This window comes from Bos mutus, chromosome 11 (assembly GCF_027580195.1).
Source record: "Bos mutus isolate GX-2022 chromosome 11, NWIPB_WYAK_1.1, whole genome shotgun sequence".
Taxonomy (NCBI): Eukaryota; Metazoa; Chordata; class Mammalia; order Artiodactyla; family Bovidae; genus Bos; species Bos mutus.
In genome coordinates, this window is record NC_091627.1 from 63,407,346 (window position 1) to 63,423,886 (window position 16,541).

The 16,541-nt window shown below is 47.5% G+C and overlaps 1 protein-coding gene across 8 annotated transcripts in view; it reads left to right on the plus strand.

Annotated features, from left to right (window-relative positions):
- The first annotated feature begins 2,805 nt into the window (after positions 1 to 2,805).
- The window catches only part of BCL11A (BCL11 transcription factor A), a 101,537-nt gene continuing 87,801 nt past the window's right edge, over positions 2,806 to 16,541 (plus strand). For 4 of the 8 annotated variants that reach the window (XM_005890494.3, XM_070379530.1, XM_005890493.3 and 1 more), the window contains exons 1-2: positions 2,806 to 3,254; positions 10,220 to 10,549. In XM_005890494.3, coding sequence (XP_005890556.1) covers positions 3,200 to 3,254; positions 10,220 to 10,549 — 385 coding nt within the window. In that variant the 5' untranslated portion in view covers positions 2,806 to 3,199. The remainder of the gene's footprint in view (positions 3,255 to 10,219; positions 10,550 to 16,541) is intronic. The other 4 variants (XM_070379532.1, XM_070379531.1, XM_005890496.3 and 1 more) reach the window with 4 other exon arrangements.

The following is a 16,541-nucleotide window of genomic DNA, read 5'->3' on the forward strand; positions in this document are numbered from 1 at the left end:
TAGCGGCCCTGATAGGGTGCCGGTTTTAGAGAGCACACAATTGTGTAATGAATTGTAATTCAGAAGACTGTTAAATGTGAACCACAGAACCTTTCAGAGGTAATAAAGTCATTACTTTTTACACTACAGCCAACCCTGAAAAGCTTTATACACACCATTATATATAAATCATACATATATATTTCCACAACACACATTCGCTCATTTATATACCTTCTCTATATATGGACTTTTATGGATGGATGGGAAAAATATTTAAATTTGAAAAGCTCGGTTCCGGAAAGAATCGGACTCACTATTGTTACCTGAAGGGAATTTTATTTATTTATTTTTTATTTTTCAAAGGCCTCCCAGTTGTACTTTTTTCTTCCCTCTCCTCACCTTCCCTCCAACCATTCTCCTCCACGACCGGCTCCCCCCACCCTCTCCCCTGCAATGATATTCTTTTGGTCGGTCTAAGGCTAGTTGAACAAGATTAAAAAAAAAAAAAAAAAAGACAGTAGTGGAAAAGAGATGCTGACCTGCTCTGAAGAACTCGTGAAAAGGGGGAAATGGTATAACGCACACGCTACAGAGCTTTACTGCAAGTGAATCTTCCTGCTTCTTAAACAGTATTTGAGTCCCCCTCAACCCCCACCAAACTGGAGGGAAACAATAACAGCAAACCACATTTACACAAACTCGGTCCAGCCCACATTTCTCCCACTGTTGAGCACCAAAACCTCCTTTTCTTCCTTAGAGGGGCCCGAAGCTTCGCCGAGCAAGGCAAACCAGTTATTTTCTAATGGGTTTGAAACTTTACTAAGACAACACAGGAATAAACAGCCGCTGGCCGGCGCGGCTGGGAGATGGGTGCGCGCCTGCGAGCCGGGGGCCCTGGCTTAAGACAATAAAGCACACCGCCCAGGAGGTGCATTTACGAAAGCGACGTCCCTCAGACTAAGGAGGGAGAAGAGAAAACACGAGGGTTCATGGAGCCTCTTGGAGGAGAGGGAAAGAAGGCTCCTCGCTCTGCAGACCCATACTTGTACACGTCCACCTGCAGCTCGCAGTCTCGCGGGCCGCGGCCACCCATACCCCCCGCTGCACCCTCCGCTCCTCCCTTGGACCTGAGTCCATTTTCTTTTCCCCCCTGCCCTTCCGGATTTGAAATCGCAGCGCGGTCTCTCGGCGGCGGCGTCGGCTGAGGCTACAGGGTGGCGCAGGCAGGCGGGGAGACTGGGAGGCGGGAGACGCCGGGGGACTTTGCAGGCACGTTTCTGAATAAACTTTCCAATCGCAGGGGGTGCTGTTGCTGTACATTTTACGTAAAACTGAAAGTATCCCACGCCAGGAGTGAAGCCCGCTTTTTGACAGCAGCAGCGCGCGCGCGCGCGCGTGTGTATGTGCATTAAAGAGACAGGGGTTTATTTCCAACAGGTCTTCCCTAATTTCCCGGGAAAGTCTGCAGAAAGGCCAGACCTGGGCTGCGGGCTCCAGCGGGTGCAGCTCCGCCCCGGGCGCCCAGAGAGCGTGGCGCTGACCCGGGGCGGTCACCCCACCACTGTGGCCTCCCCGCTGCTCCCGCGAGCCAGTCGCTCTTTCTTTATTCCCCATTTTCTTTCCCTGGGTAACTGCACTGGACTAGTTGTGCTCTGCCCGTAAGAAACATTTTCTTGCCGTTCCTCGGTGCTTTAGCAGTAGCTCTGGAGTGGGAGGGGGTGTGTCTTTTCCTGGGACCTAGCTTAGGGACCTCCCGCGGCGCTGGGAGCCCGTTCCCAGGGACTGGCACTCCCCGGACTGCCCGGGCTTTGTCCTCTGGCCGGCGGCGGCCCCGTGAGGTGGACGCCTCTGCGCCTCCCTCGCCCTGGGTCCGGGCACTCCACTCCCGGGGCCGGAACGTGCCCCGAGTCCGGCTCCCTGTTCTTTCTTCCTCCGCGGCCGTTGAGAGCCTGACTCCTTGCTCCCAGTGGCATTCAGACCCGATCGTTTGTCTGGGCGTTCAGATCCCCGGCCCTCCGGCTCGGCCTGGGGGGCGCCCTCCCCGCCAGCCGGCCAAGGGCCTGCACCTCCTCTCTCGCCCTTGCCCTCTCTCTCTCTCTCCTGACCGCCCGGGCTCCCGGAGGCCCCCGCGCTGCCTTTCCGGACCCGCAAGCCTCCAAACTTGAGCTGGACTCTGCTTGGCCGGGCGCTCCTTCCCGCCTCCCCTCGCCCGCGGCGTAGCTGTAACTTGGAGTCTCAGCTCCCAACTTCGGGTGATTTTTCTTGGCCATCCTCTCCTCGAGCAAAGTTTCCCGAGCGCAGCCGCCGGCTCTGGGCTTTCGGCCCCCGGCGTCCGCACACGAGGCGCGAGCTCCGCCGCGGCGGAGAAGGGAAGTGGGTGTGCGCACGCAGGAGGGTGTCCGGGAGCAACTCTACCTGGCTTCCCTCCGCCCGCGCTTCCCCGGCCCCTGCGGCCTCCAGACACTCTTGTTTTTTTTTTTTTTTTTTAATTTAAAATAATCTTTCATTTTAGGGTCCGCGTGCCGGGGTTGGGGGGAGCAGGGCGCACGTCTGGCTCTTCCCCTCCCCCGCCGCCCCTTCCCTCTCTCCCCGCCAAGCCGCTGCCTCGGCACTCGCTGCGGCCACTGGTGAGCCCGAGGCCCCAGCGCCCCCTCCCCTCCGCCCGCCCCTCCCACGGGGGCCGCGTCTGGCGTCTGCGGAGCCCCCCGCCCGGCACCTCCCCCGCCCCGCACTGGCCATTGGCTTGTCCTGGTCTCTTTTTCATGTCCAGCCCCTGATGTGTGTCCATTGGTGTGAGCTTCCCCTTCCCTCCTCCCCTTCTCTCCTGCTCGCCCTGCCCATGTTTTGTGTGTCTCTGTCCATCCAGACTCCTGACGTTCAAGTTCGCAGGGACGTCACGTCCGCACTTGAACTTGCAGCTCAGGGGGGCTTTTGCCATTTTTTTCATCTCTCTCTCTCTCTCTCCCCCTCTATCTCTCCTCTCTCTCTCTCTTTTTTTTTTGGTAAAAAAAAAAAAAAAACCATGACGGCTCTCCCACAATTCATCTTCCCTGCGCCATCTTTGTATTATTTCTAATTTATTTTGGATGTCAAAAGGCACTGATGAAGATATTTTCTCTGGAGTCTCCTTCTTTCTAACCCGGCTCTCCCGATGTGAACCGAGCCGTCGTCCGCCCGCTGCCGCCGCCGCCGCCTCCCGCCCGCCCCGCAGCCCACCATGTCTCGCCGCAAGCAAGGCAAACCCCAGCACTTAAGCAAACGGGAATTCTCGCGTAAGTAACCCAATAATAGTAATAATAATTATTAATAATCACGAGAGCGCGCAGGACGAGAAGCAAGAGAAAGGGGGAGAGAGGGGTGTGTGCATGCATTAAAAATTTTTTTTTTCACGAGAAAAACCTCCGAGAGTCGGGATAAAAGAGATTAAGGGGGGGGGGACCAACCTCATCCCATCCCGAATCGTAGCCGAATGTACACTTTTGGGATAGCACGAATCTTTTAATTTTATTTAATTTTACAAAAATTTGACTCCTCCTCTTTCCTGCTTTCCTCTGCTTTATTTCGCTTTTCGGAAAGGAATGCAATGATTTCGCCTCCAATTTTGCAAAATAATGAACAATGCTGTGGATGCTAACAACTCTCGTGCAAACCTAAGGGAGGGAACTTGAGGGGAAAGGGGGTTACTTCCACTTACCGTAGGAAGAAAAACGGGGGGTGGGGAGCCCAAGTCAAAAAAAAAAACAAAAAAAAACACAAAACAATTCCCAGGGAGAAAAGAGGTGAGACTGGCCCTTGGACACCAGCGCGCTCACGGTCAAGTGTGCACTGGGAGGAAAGTAGTCATCTCCACAATAGTGAGAAAGTGGAATTGTGGGAGGGGGGCCCCGGGCGCTCTTGAGTCCGCCGAGTCTGGAGAGGGGCCGCGGCGCCCGGGAGAGCTTGGGCGCCCGGGAAGGACCGGAGCCGCGGCCGGCGCTGCAGCCTTTTGTTCCGGCCCGAGGTGGGTGTTTGCCCCGCTGCCTTTTGTGCCGGCTCCTCGCGCTTGCCCTCCCGCGCCGCCGCCGCCGCCGCCGCCGCCGAAGGGCAGGAGCGAGGGCCGGGGGCCAGTCGAAGAGGGAGGGAGGGCGCTGTGGCTGCTGCCGCCCGGGTTGCCGCTGCCGGCCCCTCCCGGCCGAACCTCAGCGGCGGCGAAAATAGGTGAAAATAAAATAAAAAACATAAAATAAAACAAGGCAACATTTTTTTTTTTTTGCCCCCAGACAGACGCCAAACGCTCCGCCAGCCGTTTGCAGCAACGCTCTCCTCTTTGACTCCCCCACCGCGCCCCCCCCTACAAATATCTCACAATCTCTAATAGAGGGGAAAAATACAATTACCCCCTTCACCAAAACCTCTTTAGTTGCAAACTTAGAGCGCCGGCGGCACAGAGAGGGAGCGAGGAACTCCCTCCTCTTACTATTTTTTGGAAGATTTTCAAAAAAAGTGGAAGTGGATTTTGATTGGGAAAAATCTCGTGTCTGAATGTTTACAAGCACCGCGTGTGCGGGAGCCTCCTGCCAACAAACAGACAGAGGACCGAGCGCGGAGCGGCAGGCCGGGAGCGGGCGGCGGCTGCGGCCGGGCCTCGCCGGGGCCTCGCCCGGCCTCGCCGCGCCCCCGCCCCGCCCGGGATCGCCCACCCGGCGCCCGCCGCCAGCCCGCTGGCCCAGCGGCAGGCGGTGCAGCGACTCAGCGCCAGCGGGTCCAGGATCCTCTCTGGCCCCCTAGTACAATGCCCAGACCTCCTCTTGGCCAACCCTACTGCGAAATCGGTTGGGGAGAAACTCATCTTTGCAAAGCATTTTTATTTTGCAAAGCAACCCTAAAAGCGAGTCCTGTCCGTCCCCTACCCGCGACGCATCTTGCCCCCAGCTCGGGGCGGCAGGGAGATCACCACGTGCCTTCCCTGCCCCCCTCCCACAGGGACAAGCATATAACCCTCAGCTCCCGAGCTCGGCCAAGCTAGGTGGGGGTGGGGGGCGGGGCGTGGGGGGGTAGGCGGTAGGGGAGTAGTTGGTTCGAGTATGCTTTTGGGGAGTGTTCGACCCCGGGACTCCAAGCATCCCTCCCTTGAGTTCTTGCTCTCTACCTCGGGCCTGGCTGGATCTGGGGGCCCTTCTGAGTCTGTATAAGGGAGGTGGGGTGGTTAAGTGGGTGGCTGTCTCCTGGCTAACAGAATGCGCCTGGAAAGGCAGGCGGTGGGCGCTAAGGAAAGTTTGGCTGCAAAGGAAAGAAAGGCGTGAGAGGGCCCACTTCCCTCCCCCACCTCATTCATGACCCTTATTTTAATTTTTGCTGCAATTTTAAAGGACCACCCCATATCCAGTTCTGTATGTTTTAAAGGTGTGTGTGTGGGGGGTGCGCGTAGGGAATTGAATTTTTCACTGGGTCCTGGAACTTGTCATACACTTCGAAAGCTCCCCCGCCCGGGCACGTTGCGGGGCCCTCCCTCTCCCCACCCCCGCGCATCCCTCCCTCATCGCTCTCCCCCGCCCCCACTCCCCCGGCCGCGCCGGATGCGGAGCAGACGCGGCGCGCGGCGGTGTGAAGTTACAGCCCGGCCAGGTACCGGCGGGAAGGAAGGGCAGTGTTCGCAGCACTCGGGAAAGCCGGGCCCTTCTTCGGAAGGATGCACTGGGGGCTCAAAGGACGGACTGTGGCGTGCAGTCCAGGCTGCTCCCACGTCCCCCACTCTCCCCGGGCCCATCCCGAGGCTCCAGGCTGGGTGGGTTATCCCCTTGGAATCCCCGAGTCTCAGGGCGGGTTTTGGGTTAAGGGGCCAGTTTAAAGTGGGTGCGGTGGTCGCTCCTTTCTAATTTTCTGGGTACGCAGAGGGGGCGGGAGCCATTCTAGTGTTCAGGACCCCCTTTCCCTCCCCCCTGCCCCCATCCCCCGCTTCTAGGGCTGAATGAGCCGTTCGGTCGCTAGGAGGCAGAACAAGATCAAGAAAGCTCAGCGAACTTGAACCTGTACCAGGGCCTCCTCCCCCACCCCCCTCTGCATTTCTCGACCCGGAGGGAAGAGCTTTGCGAGGGTGGGGGTGGGGGAAACGGACGGTTAGGCAGAATTCCCTTTCTCTCCCCCCCACCCCATCACCCCTTCTGTCTTTGTTCTTCGTTTTGACTTTAAAAATGCTTCTGGCCAGGGCTGCGGAGAAGCGTCCGGGCGCGCGGCCGACTCCCCAGTGCACAGGGAGTGGAGCGGGGTGCAGTTTTCGTTCTTTCGGGCAGGCGTTTTTGGTTGGGAGGAAAGAGGAGTGCGCGCTCTCCGGCTTTGGGGCAAGGCCGAAAGCGGGATCCGGCAAGTTTGCACTTAGTCTCCAGGTTCACTTCTCCCACCCCCTCATCCCCGTGCAAAGCGCGGACCGAGGCGGCCGCGGCAGGCTTGCCGGGCGCCTCTGCAGCCCGACCCCCCCCCCCCCCCCGCCCCCCAGCTCCCCCGCCTCCTGCAGCTCTCGCCTCCGAGCCCGAAATCACAACAATAGTAATAGTTATCATCATAATGATGCGGGCAAACGGCGTCATTAATAATGAATAACCGCAGCCGCGGCCGCGCTGTGCACACCGGTGCCGGGGATTGCGGGAGAAACGCATTTGCAGAGATCCCTCAAAGTAAAAACTGTGAGCCTGTGGACACAGAATGAATTTCAGGACCCGCGCCTGAGGTGTGTGCGGTGATCCCGAGACAGCGCCAGGGTAACCTGCCGAGTTTTCCAAGCCTCACTTCCCGTGTCTCCACCTGGTGGGCCTGGGGAACCGTCGTCACCCCGCGGCCGGGCAGGACCGGCGTGGAGGCAGCAGTCGGGCCCCGGGGCTGCCTGCCGCCTCCCGCCCCCAGCCCCCGACTCCCGGCTCCGGGCCCCGCGGCCCCGCGGCCGCCGCTGCACGTGTTCGCAGCGAGCGCGGCCGGAGCCTGCGGACAGCACGCTACTCGCTTTGTGCCTCAGAGTCCCCGCGCCCAACTTCACTTTCCGCGGAGCCCACCCCCGCCGAGCCCCCTGCCCCGGGCCTGTCGCCCCTGCCTTCGCTTTTGTTTTTTTGCTTTTTCTCTCCGCATTTCAGTCTCGTTGTGCTTCCTTACCCTGTTAAGACAATCAAAGAGAAGGACTTGGAAAGCAAACTTGAAGGCAGAGCGCCTTTCCCCCTCCCCCTCCCCAGCAGCCCTTGTTTCTCTTGCTCCTTCCCTACATTTCTTATAAGGCTTTTTTTTTTTTTTTAAATTTATTCCTTTGCAACTGCTGAGAGAGGAAAGAGATCTCAGTTCAGCGGCTGGGGCATTGAGACGTTTCAGTCAGTCTTGCTGTTTGAACGCAGAAGCATTTTATTTTGTATTTCTTTTTCCCCTTGTAGAGAATTCACGGCTAATTATTATGATTATTTGCCCACTCCCTTCCACTTCAATCCTGGACTCCCTGCTTTGTAGCCAGCGCTTAGGCCGGAGCTTAGAAACGCCGGTTTTGTGGGGGTGAAGGAGGATGGAATTGAATTGAGGGAGGGGGTAAAATGGCTGAGGTTAGGAATGTTTTTAGGGAAAGGGGAATTTGCATTAAAATACAGAGAAATTATCAGAGCCCAGAAAGGAAATGTTGATTGCCACTGAGAAAAGATGTCAATGCAAATCAGTAGATTACACCAAGAGAATTGTATTTTCATATTTTCTTTGTGCCTCACTTCGTCTGATTTTTAATAATGTAGCAGCAACGATAAGAACACATTTTGGTATTTCTCTGAAGATCACCAGCCAAATGTTTAGTAGAGAGCCTGATGTTAAAGGTATTTCATACATTAGGATATAATTCTTGTTAATTAGCAATAATTTACGTTAAGAGCATAGAAAATGTTGAGGTTATAGGTTTTATATCTGTACATTTGATCATCTTGTTATTTTCAAGAACTTTGCCTCCTATAAAATTAATTAGGTGAAATGTGGAGGTGTAATCAGCAACCTCTGAATTACCACTTCATTTCCTGGTTTTGATTGTAAATCAGTTCAGTCACTACATTTAGAAGACTTTAACCAAGTCTGTTTTGTACCGCGTTACCTTTAACTGTTTGATACCTACGAGAGTATCTTCTTTTGCTCCCAAATAATATTTCCAGTTTCAGAAATGTGTCAGGGCTTGGGGATAAAGAACAAATCCTAACGATGGAGTTTAAAAAAATGTTTTTTTTTTTTTTTCCCAAGGTTCTATGTACTGCTAACTTTTAAAAAATGAGGTATTTCTCCTCAGTCTTTCTTCAATCTGTAAACCTCTGAACTTGCAGTTAATGCTGAACAACAACCAAAAAAGCCACATTTGTTAATGTGTACTTAAAATCCTTAATTCAAATAGGAGGAATCTTGGCGAATAACTTCCTTATTCAGTTCCTCCCTTGTCACAATGAAAGCAAGCAGGGGAAAGATGACATAGACGCATAATGCAAAAGCACTTCTGTTTGTCTCCTTTTATTTGGAAAGTATGCATGTGTATCTATCTTTCGGTCAGTATGTTGGGCAAAGAAATGCAAGTGCTTACTTTTCTGTCTTTATTAGTAGGAATATAACCTTCATATTCCTGTGGTGACCTTATGTTAAATTAGGAGGAGTACCAGAGGCTAGAAATTATGACATGTCCTAGTTGAGCACAGGTGCAGCTAGACAGGGCTCTCTCAATATTATTTCACCCAGCACATCTGGGAGTTACTCCAGATCTTCCCCCTCAGTATTCAGCCTGGGTAGGGTTGAAATAAATTTAACCTGAGTTCACTGGATTTTTGCACTTTATCAAAATCTGTTCCAATATTCTACACTCAAATTAAAATCTATTTTTTGATTCTCTGTGGCTTTAAGTTCATTAAATGTGAAATTGGCAGCTTGCTAAAGAAGGTCAGACTGATTAACTGTTTAAGACTTGTACATTTTCTGCTTCAGTTTTATTAACTGGCAGCATCCTGGATGTATTCTGTGTTTTGTAAATTTTTTTTTTGGTGATGGAGTAAGTAAGCGTAAGGTTTCAGGAGCAGAGGCTTACTCTCATTTCCCCTTTGGAAGTTTAAAAAATGATAGAAGCTGTTCAGATACATGCTTGAGTATTTTGGTGCAAAGTTTTTTTTTTTTTTAATTTAAAGAAACAGGAATGAAAGACATATCTACCTTGTTGTACCATCCACTGGTGATCATGTGTACAGAAATAGTCCCATAATGAAGCATTTTGGAGCTCATTCAGAAAATTAGTCAACTTTGACAACATTAGACAAAGTATTTCAAGTCTTAAGAAAAGACTTCTCAGCCTTGATCTGAAATGTGGCGTTTGCTTGACCATTCTGATTTTTATGTGATGGGGGCCACCAAGTGCAAACATGTTTAGAATATTTTAGGCATTCCTTTCTTCAGAATGAAAAAATGACTAATTGGCTTATTTTCTTAAGTACTCAAAAGTATCCCATTTAGCTAATGTGTCTGAGAAGAATTGCCAGTGAATTTGGTATTTGTTTGATTTTGTGGCACTGCTGAGAGTGAGATCAGAAAGGTTTTTGGCAGTGTGGGTTATACTGCTTTATGATTATTATTTAGATCCGTTTCACAGGTGAATGCAATCTTTTTCTTATCACGGCAGTGTAAATACGGCACGTTTTCTGTGTGATGTAGTAGCTTTCTAATTTATGAAGCCATATCTCTGTATATTTTGAGTGTATATGTTCACACACAAAGAGGATGTGTGTGTGTGTTTATTCACCTCTCCTTTTATTCTTGGGCACAATAGACAACTTACTGTATAGGAAAAAAGAAACAAATTTGGTTTCAATCCATGTTTTTACCAGTTCTTTGGGGGTGGTTATTATTTAGGCTTACGTTATGTTTCTGTGCTAACTATTTAAATAACAGTCACATTCTTTCTAAACTCACAAACCGGACACTGTTGTGTGTGTGCGCGTGTGTTATGTATATATGTGTGTGTAGTTCTCCATGGTAGTATGCAGGTCAGGCAGTTTTCTTTAACTATATGATGGTTTACCTCTATGATAAATTTGCTTTCTTGTTGTCAGTTTCCACACCCGTGTATGTTTCAGGTGCTCACATGTTTTTCTGAAACTTAAATGGAGGAGCCTAGAAACCCTTTACATAATGTGCTGGGGTGGGATGGGGTTGAGAATGTATTTCCCCCTTTCCTCTCCCTTCTGGCCCTCTAATAATTGTGCTTTTGTTTCTTCAACCACAGCCGAGCCTCTTGAAGCCATTCTTACAGATGATGAACCGGACCACGGACCTTTGGGAGCCCCAGAAGGGGACCACGACCTCCTCACGTGTGGGCAGTGCCAGATGAACTTCCCGTTGGGGGACATTCTCATTTTTATCGAGCACAAACGGAAACAATGCAATGGCAGCCTCTGCTTAGAAAAAGCTGTGGATAAGCCACCTTCCCCTTCACCAATCGAGATGAAAAAAGCATCCAATCCCGTGGAGGTTGGCATCCAGGTCACGCCAGAGGATGACGATTGTTTATCAACGTCATCTAGAGGAATTTGCCCCAAACAGGAACACATAGCAGGTAAATGAGAAGCAAGGAGAAAAGCTGTTTGCATGTTTTCTTTTCATTTTCAGAGGCACTGTAGCCATGCACTAAGGAGTGGTGAAGTGCTTTCTGTGTTTCTCCATGTGACAGTCCATGACAGCCCTGTAACGTTCAAGTAATCATTCCTATGGCTTATGTCCAGAACACACAAAAATAAATATTTTCCACTTCACTTGAGTCAGATGTAGGCAGGATAGGTTACACACACCTGATACCCTCTCTCTGGATCTACTGATTCTGAATTTGTTTCCTTTTCTCTCTCCTCCTCATTTTGAAGTGTCGAGCCTTACTACACCTAGCCCAGTTTCCAAGGCCCATTTCCAACCCTGGTGATAAGTCAGAGGCAGAGGGGCTATATGGGCATTTGTAGTTCGGCCAGTAACATGTTTGGGTCAGAATACCTGATCAGGCTTCCCTAGTGGTGCAGTTTGTTCTCGAGGCTTCCGTGACGTTCGGTGGGCTGGAGGGGCATTTTGGAGGGACTGGAAAGAGTTAACTGAGCTTCGGGGCTAGCCTTGGATCCATATTGGCTGTCAGCCCGTATGGGGCTGTAATTAAACACAGCCCCGTGGTGGGATGACACCGTGACCTTGACTTTAAGATGCCATTTTCGACTGGCCAGGCCAGAGTAGAGAGGGCAGTTGCTGAAGCGCACAGACATGCTTACTCGAAAAGTTTAAGGGCATGTTGGAAATTTCAAAAGGTTGGTTTGACAGGAACGGCTGCTCCTTGCAGCCTGCCTCCTCAGCTAAATGATAAATGCTTCTTTGTGCTCTCTCTTGTCTCTGATGTGGTTTTGACAGATGTATCTTGATTTTGTTTGTGGTTTATACAACCACATGTCACCCTTACAAATGTCCAGTCCAGACTTCACTGTTTCTGCTGTAACACAATGTTAAAATTCTCTTGGAAAAATACATATACACATTCAACAGCCTTGCTTCCTCTGGTTAATTTTAGCAGAAAGGTAGCTAGAGGTATGGGTTTCTCAGCAGCACAAGGGAAAGGAATTAACCACTACAGAGGGACTTAAATCCCTACTCTGAATGATAATCAACAACACTATATAGTGACTCTTAAAACATTTTAATAAATGAAACAACAATGATTTAACGTACAAGATGAAGTGAATGCGGATTCTGTAGTGACAAAACCGGCATGTCCGAATCACTTTCTCTACTTCCCTTGCCCCTGCCCCCCACAGGCAGAAGGTTTGTTTAGATTTAGGAAGGGTAGTGCATAGAATCAGTTGATGCCCTGGAACTTGTCCCTCCGACTGAGTTTGACCAGAAAGTTGAACTGTAGTGGGTCAGTGGTCCAGAGGGGATTAAATGTTGTATCATTTCTCCTCCCCTCTCTGGAATTTGCTCATTAAAATCAAATGTGGCATTTTCTTTCTTTTTTAATGCTTCCTGCAATAGCACCCAGATACTTTACCTTTAGTAAAACAAGAAAGCTGCTGCCAGGGAAGCTGTGTTTACAAACTGTTTTCTTGAATCCATCCCATGTAGCTTATATGCCATGCAGGTTACAATTTTATCTGTTCCCCCAGCCCCCGGTAGGATATGGTGGTGACCATTTCCATGTGCTGCCTTGTGACTGGAAGGAAAATGTACAGAAGTGTAAGGCATGATTAATGAAGCTAGAGCAAGCGGAAGGAGATTTGGTCTTCGGAGATCCAAAGCCTTTCTAAATCTCCAAATATGGAGTAACACTTGCGTGATGTAACATCGTATTTACATATCGAGCCGCTCGTTTAAAAAGACAAAACACAGTGTCTGTCAAGCAAGAATTAAAACCACTTTTTACTGAGGTCCCAAGTAGGTTATTCAGTCTCCGATTAACCAGCTTGAACATTCTGTCCCTCTGTACTTACTGGAGAAATCTAAAAGCTGGTGGGGGGAGGCCCTATAGTGAAGGCTTTTCACTGTCACAGTTGTAAATCTATGTAGGGAAAGATGAGATTTTCCTGAATTCTCTGGTGGTCATAAAGATTCTTTTTTTTTTTTTTTTAAGGAGTAGTACTGTAAGAGAGCTCAAAGAAGGACCCCCTCCACACAAAAAGCACATTTAAGATATATTTTATAGGGCTAATGCTAAGCAATTTCGCTGAGATGAAAAGCTACCTAAGCTATCTAAGATATTCAATGGGTGCACCAGTGCTGCGACCCAGGTGAGGTAAACCTTTCATGCACGAATAATTACAAAGTCTTGATTCCTTTCATTGTGTTTAATCACCTGTTCCCACCCTGGAATTGGCTGAACATAAATAGCGTGGTCACATCTCAAAGCGAGATGTCAGTAACTAGAATCACGACTTCTCATAATTCACGGTAATGAATTAAGAGTTTCCTATGGTGAAATTAACATTCTGCCATTGCACGTAAATTAAGATGCCCTGGCTCTCAGGTGCCTCTGAAGTGAAGTTCTGGAAGACGGCTGTGTACTCGCAGCCCATTTCTCTCAAGTGCATCTTCACCATTCCAAGTCTGCTTTTCTTTTTATGGTGAGGAAGGAAACAATAAGAGTAATCATTCAGTAGATATTTGAATTGTGTCACACACAAAAATGAGAAGCAATGCTCTGTATTAGGAAAGAGATATATTGATGAATCTCTAGAAGAATATGTTTGGCAACTGTATAAAAGGTAGTTATTTAAACGTGCTGTGTAGGAAAGGCTTTATTAAAGTGGTGTAAGTTGGATACGAGCTTACTGTGTGCTCTGTGCTATCTTATAGGCAGGAAGCTGGAATCAAACAGCGACAGATCTTCTTCCTGAGATAAATAAAGCTTAGAGTTTGGGCTTTCACACAGGAGGTTGAGTGGAGTTCTTTAAATCTTCAGTAAGATGCCATGCGTTTTGGCTGTACATAGACCTCTCAAAGCCGAGTATTTTTTAGTGAGGATAATTTTTACCAGGTTGAATGTACACTTGTATGTTGTTCAGGTTGTTTTTTTTCATTTTATTCAAATATTCAAGATTGTGGGATTATGATCCACTGAGACCCCTGAAGTAGTGTTAATTTAACTGGAAACCAGCAGGTTGTACTGTGCAGGGCCCAGTTCATCAGTGTGTGTGTCAAATATCCACTATTGGATATCAGCAGTCTTTGACTGGCAGTCAGGACTTTTAATTGGGGTTTGGTTTTGTTTCCTAGTCTCATGTTTTATGAGGGGGGCAAGTATTCATTGAAGATTAGTGACTGTGGAACTGCTGTTCACTTATAGAAAAGGCCAAAAAATATTATCCCACAGTGTCAGCTTTGAGGTTTTGGCTTATTGCACATAGAAATCTTTAAATTAGGGTTGAGCTGTCATAAAGTTAGCTTTTTGAGAGAGTGGCAGAAAATATGATGAGTCCTGTGAACTGTCAAGCAGTCTGTTGCTAGCTAACATTTTTTCTCTTTAAAATCAAGAACATAGGCATTGATATCAGGGTATTTAAAAATTATTTGCCTAGACAATACACCTCATACCTAGATAATAATATGTAAGGCAGAAGCTCTGTGGAAGGAAAAGTACCAGTTCAATCCAGAAATATATAAACATGTTACTTAAAGGTAAATCAAGTATAACATACTCATGCTTTTCAGAATTTAAAAACTCAACTTGCCTTTTCTTTTTGTACCCATTTGAATTCTTTTCCTATCTCAGACTGAACTGGAGGATGTACTTTATGATATAATTGTAAATGAGACTATAAATTATAGTATCCTATTATAACCTATTTTTCATTTCTCTTTATTTGTGTGATTCTGAATAAAAATCACTGACTTCTAAAGTGAATTTTTAGTGTGGCAGCTACAAAAAATGACAAGCAAACAAAAAAATCCCCAGTATACTGGTGAACATTTTATTTAACCTTCACACCCAGAGAATAAAGAATATTGTTTCTTAATAAATACCTAGGATTTTCACTGGGAGCCCATGTTTGCGAGGCCATTACCCAAAGGCTCATGTTCATGAGACTGGGAGTCCTATATACAAGATGTATTTGTAAATAAGACAGAGAAAGGTTGTGAACTGGCAGCTTGGATGTTTTGTCAAAGTACAATGTCAGAGAAACTCTTTCTAAGACAAATTGTAAATAGAACTGTCACAGCGATTGCATGATTGAGCCGCAGAAGTGTCTTACAATTGTTGGCATTGTCAGAGGACTTTTGAAAGCTTAATTAAACACAGTGGCCCGCATGGCTGCTAAATTTACTTGGGCAAGCCAAAAAGAAAAAAAATCTAAAATGTGGAAGATCCCAAAGATCCCAAAGTTCTGTGTCACCCTTTTGGTGACACAGAAAAGATGCATTGTGCATTTTCCTAGTTGTCTTTTATAAATACTAGTTTTGAGAACAGGGCCACGTGATATGAAGATCGTCCTGTGTGTGATGTGGAGATTGTGTTAGTTTTTCTGTCTCCTGCTGTTACAGACAGTTAATGTAAAAATGGCCTTTTATTGGAAACACAAATATGTATTCACTTCAAGAACAGGAGCAGGGGGGAAGTTTCCCTCCCATTCTCTGTGTTTATTCTATGAAGGCTTAAAAAAAAAAACAGTACTGTAATTTCTCAAATCACGCCATTTCTAGTTTTGTTGCAAGTTGAGCCTTTTACTTTTAAAGGATCTGAAATCTGCTTTGCACACCTTCCTCCTGGTGAGTGTGGCATTTAATTGTGGAGCTGCCCATGGGTTGGAAAATGCAACTGGGTCTAGACATGTGCAGGCAGAGTTAGAACAGCAAACCTTAAGCTCAGGGAAGAGGTGCGTTGGAGGCATATTAATGGCACATTGTAGAATCCTGGAAAATCATCATTTCATACTGCTGTCTCAGTTTGGCTAATGTGGGGGACAGGGACAGGAATATATAGCAGATGTGCAAAACCTAAGGAGGCATTTTTCAGAATTTTGTGATTTCTTAGCGAAAGTGTTTCAAAAAGAAGAATAGGTGAGTGGTGGCCTTGCACACTAGTCAGTGAGAAAGGAGGAAAGTTTTGGCTTTCGTCTGGGAGAAAATGTGAAATTTAACTGAAGTAGCACAGTTAGGGCGATGCACCAAGATTGCGTCACTCGTTGTTAATTTAATCTACTCTGGTTGGTCTGTTCACACCCTTTATTGCACAAAGAAATCATTTGACAAAATTTACCCCAAGCCCAAGTCTGTTTTTACATACAGTAGTACCAGCTTTGTGCAATAAAAGGCACTTAGCATCAAATCGGACCCAGCCTGGCACCTTGCCACTTTTTTAGCACGAGATTTAATCACCAAGGATCTTTAGTACCTTTCTGCTTGTTCAGATTTCATTTGGGTCATGGTTATGTCAGCAGTGTTATTATTACAAGGATTAAAAAAAAAATTTAAACTTAGGGTCCATTTTTAACACTATCTCAAATCAAGAGGGTTTTTATTTTATGTGTCAATTTGGAAGACATTAATAAATTCATAAAATATATTCAGACTATATAATTTAATGGATAATGACTAGTGTTTTTATTTGTAATACCAATGGGAAATTGGCCATTGTCTCTCTCCCTTCCCTGTTCTCTCCTCCTACCCAGGTAAATAAGTCCTTAAAATGCTTCTCCCCTTTCCTTCCAGGGGATAGAGCTCTGGCCAATATCAGTAAATTTACCTTTGTAATTTGTCATGTAGGTTTTACAAAAATGACCTAATTAATTTGAGCATGGACCACATTACTGCTACTAGAGTCATTTTGTGTCACTAACTTAATTTCTAGGAAATGTAACCTGACAAATAAGAATGCTTTAGCTCTCCACATGTGCTCCTAGGAACCAAAGGCAGATTTAAAATAATAATAATAAAAAAATGCCAGCATTATGAAAGCCAGTATGCTTGATGCCAAACTCAATTTGAAGCCAGTAAACATCAGACTGGATTTCTAATCAGTTTTAGAATGTAACGTATTCCATATTGGGTTCACTGGAATTTGTCTCTCTGCTTTTTACTGGCCAGCT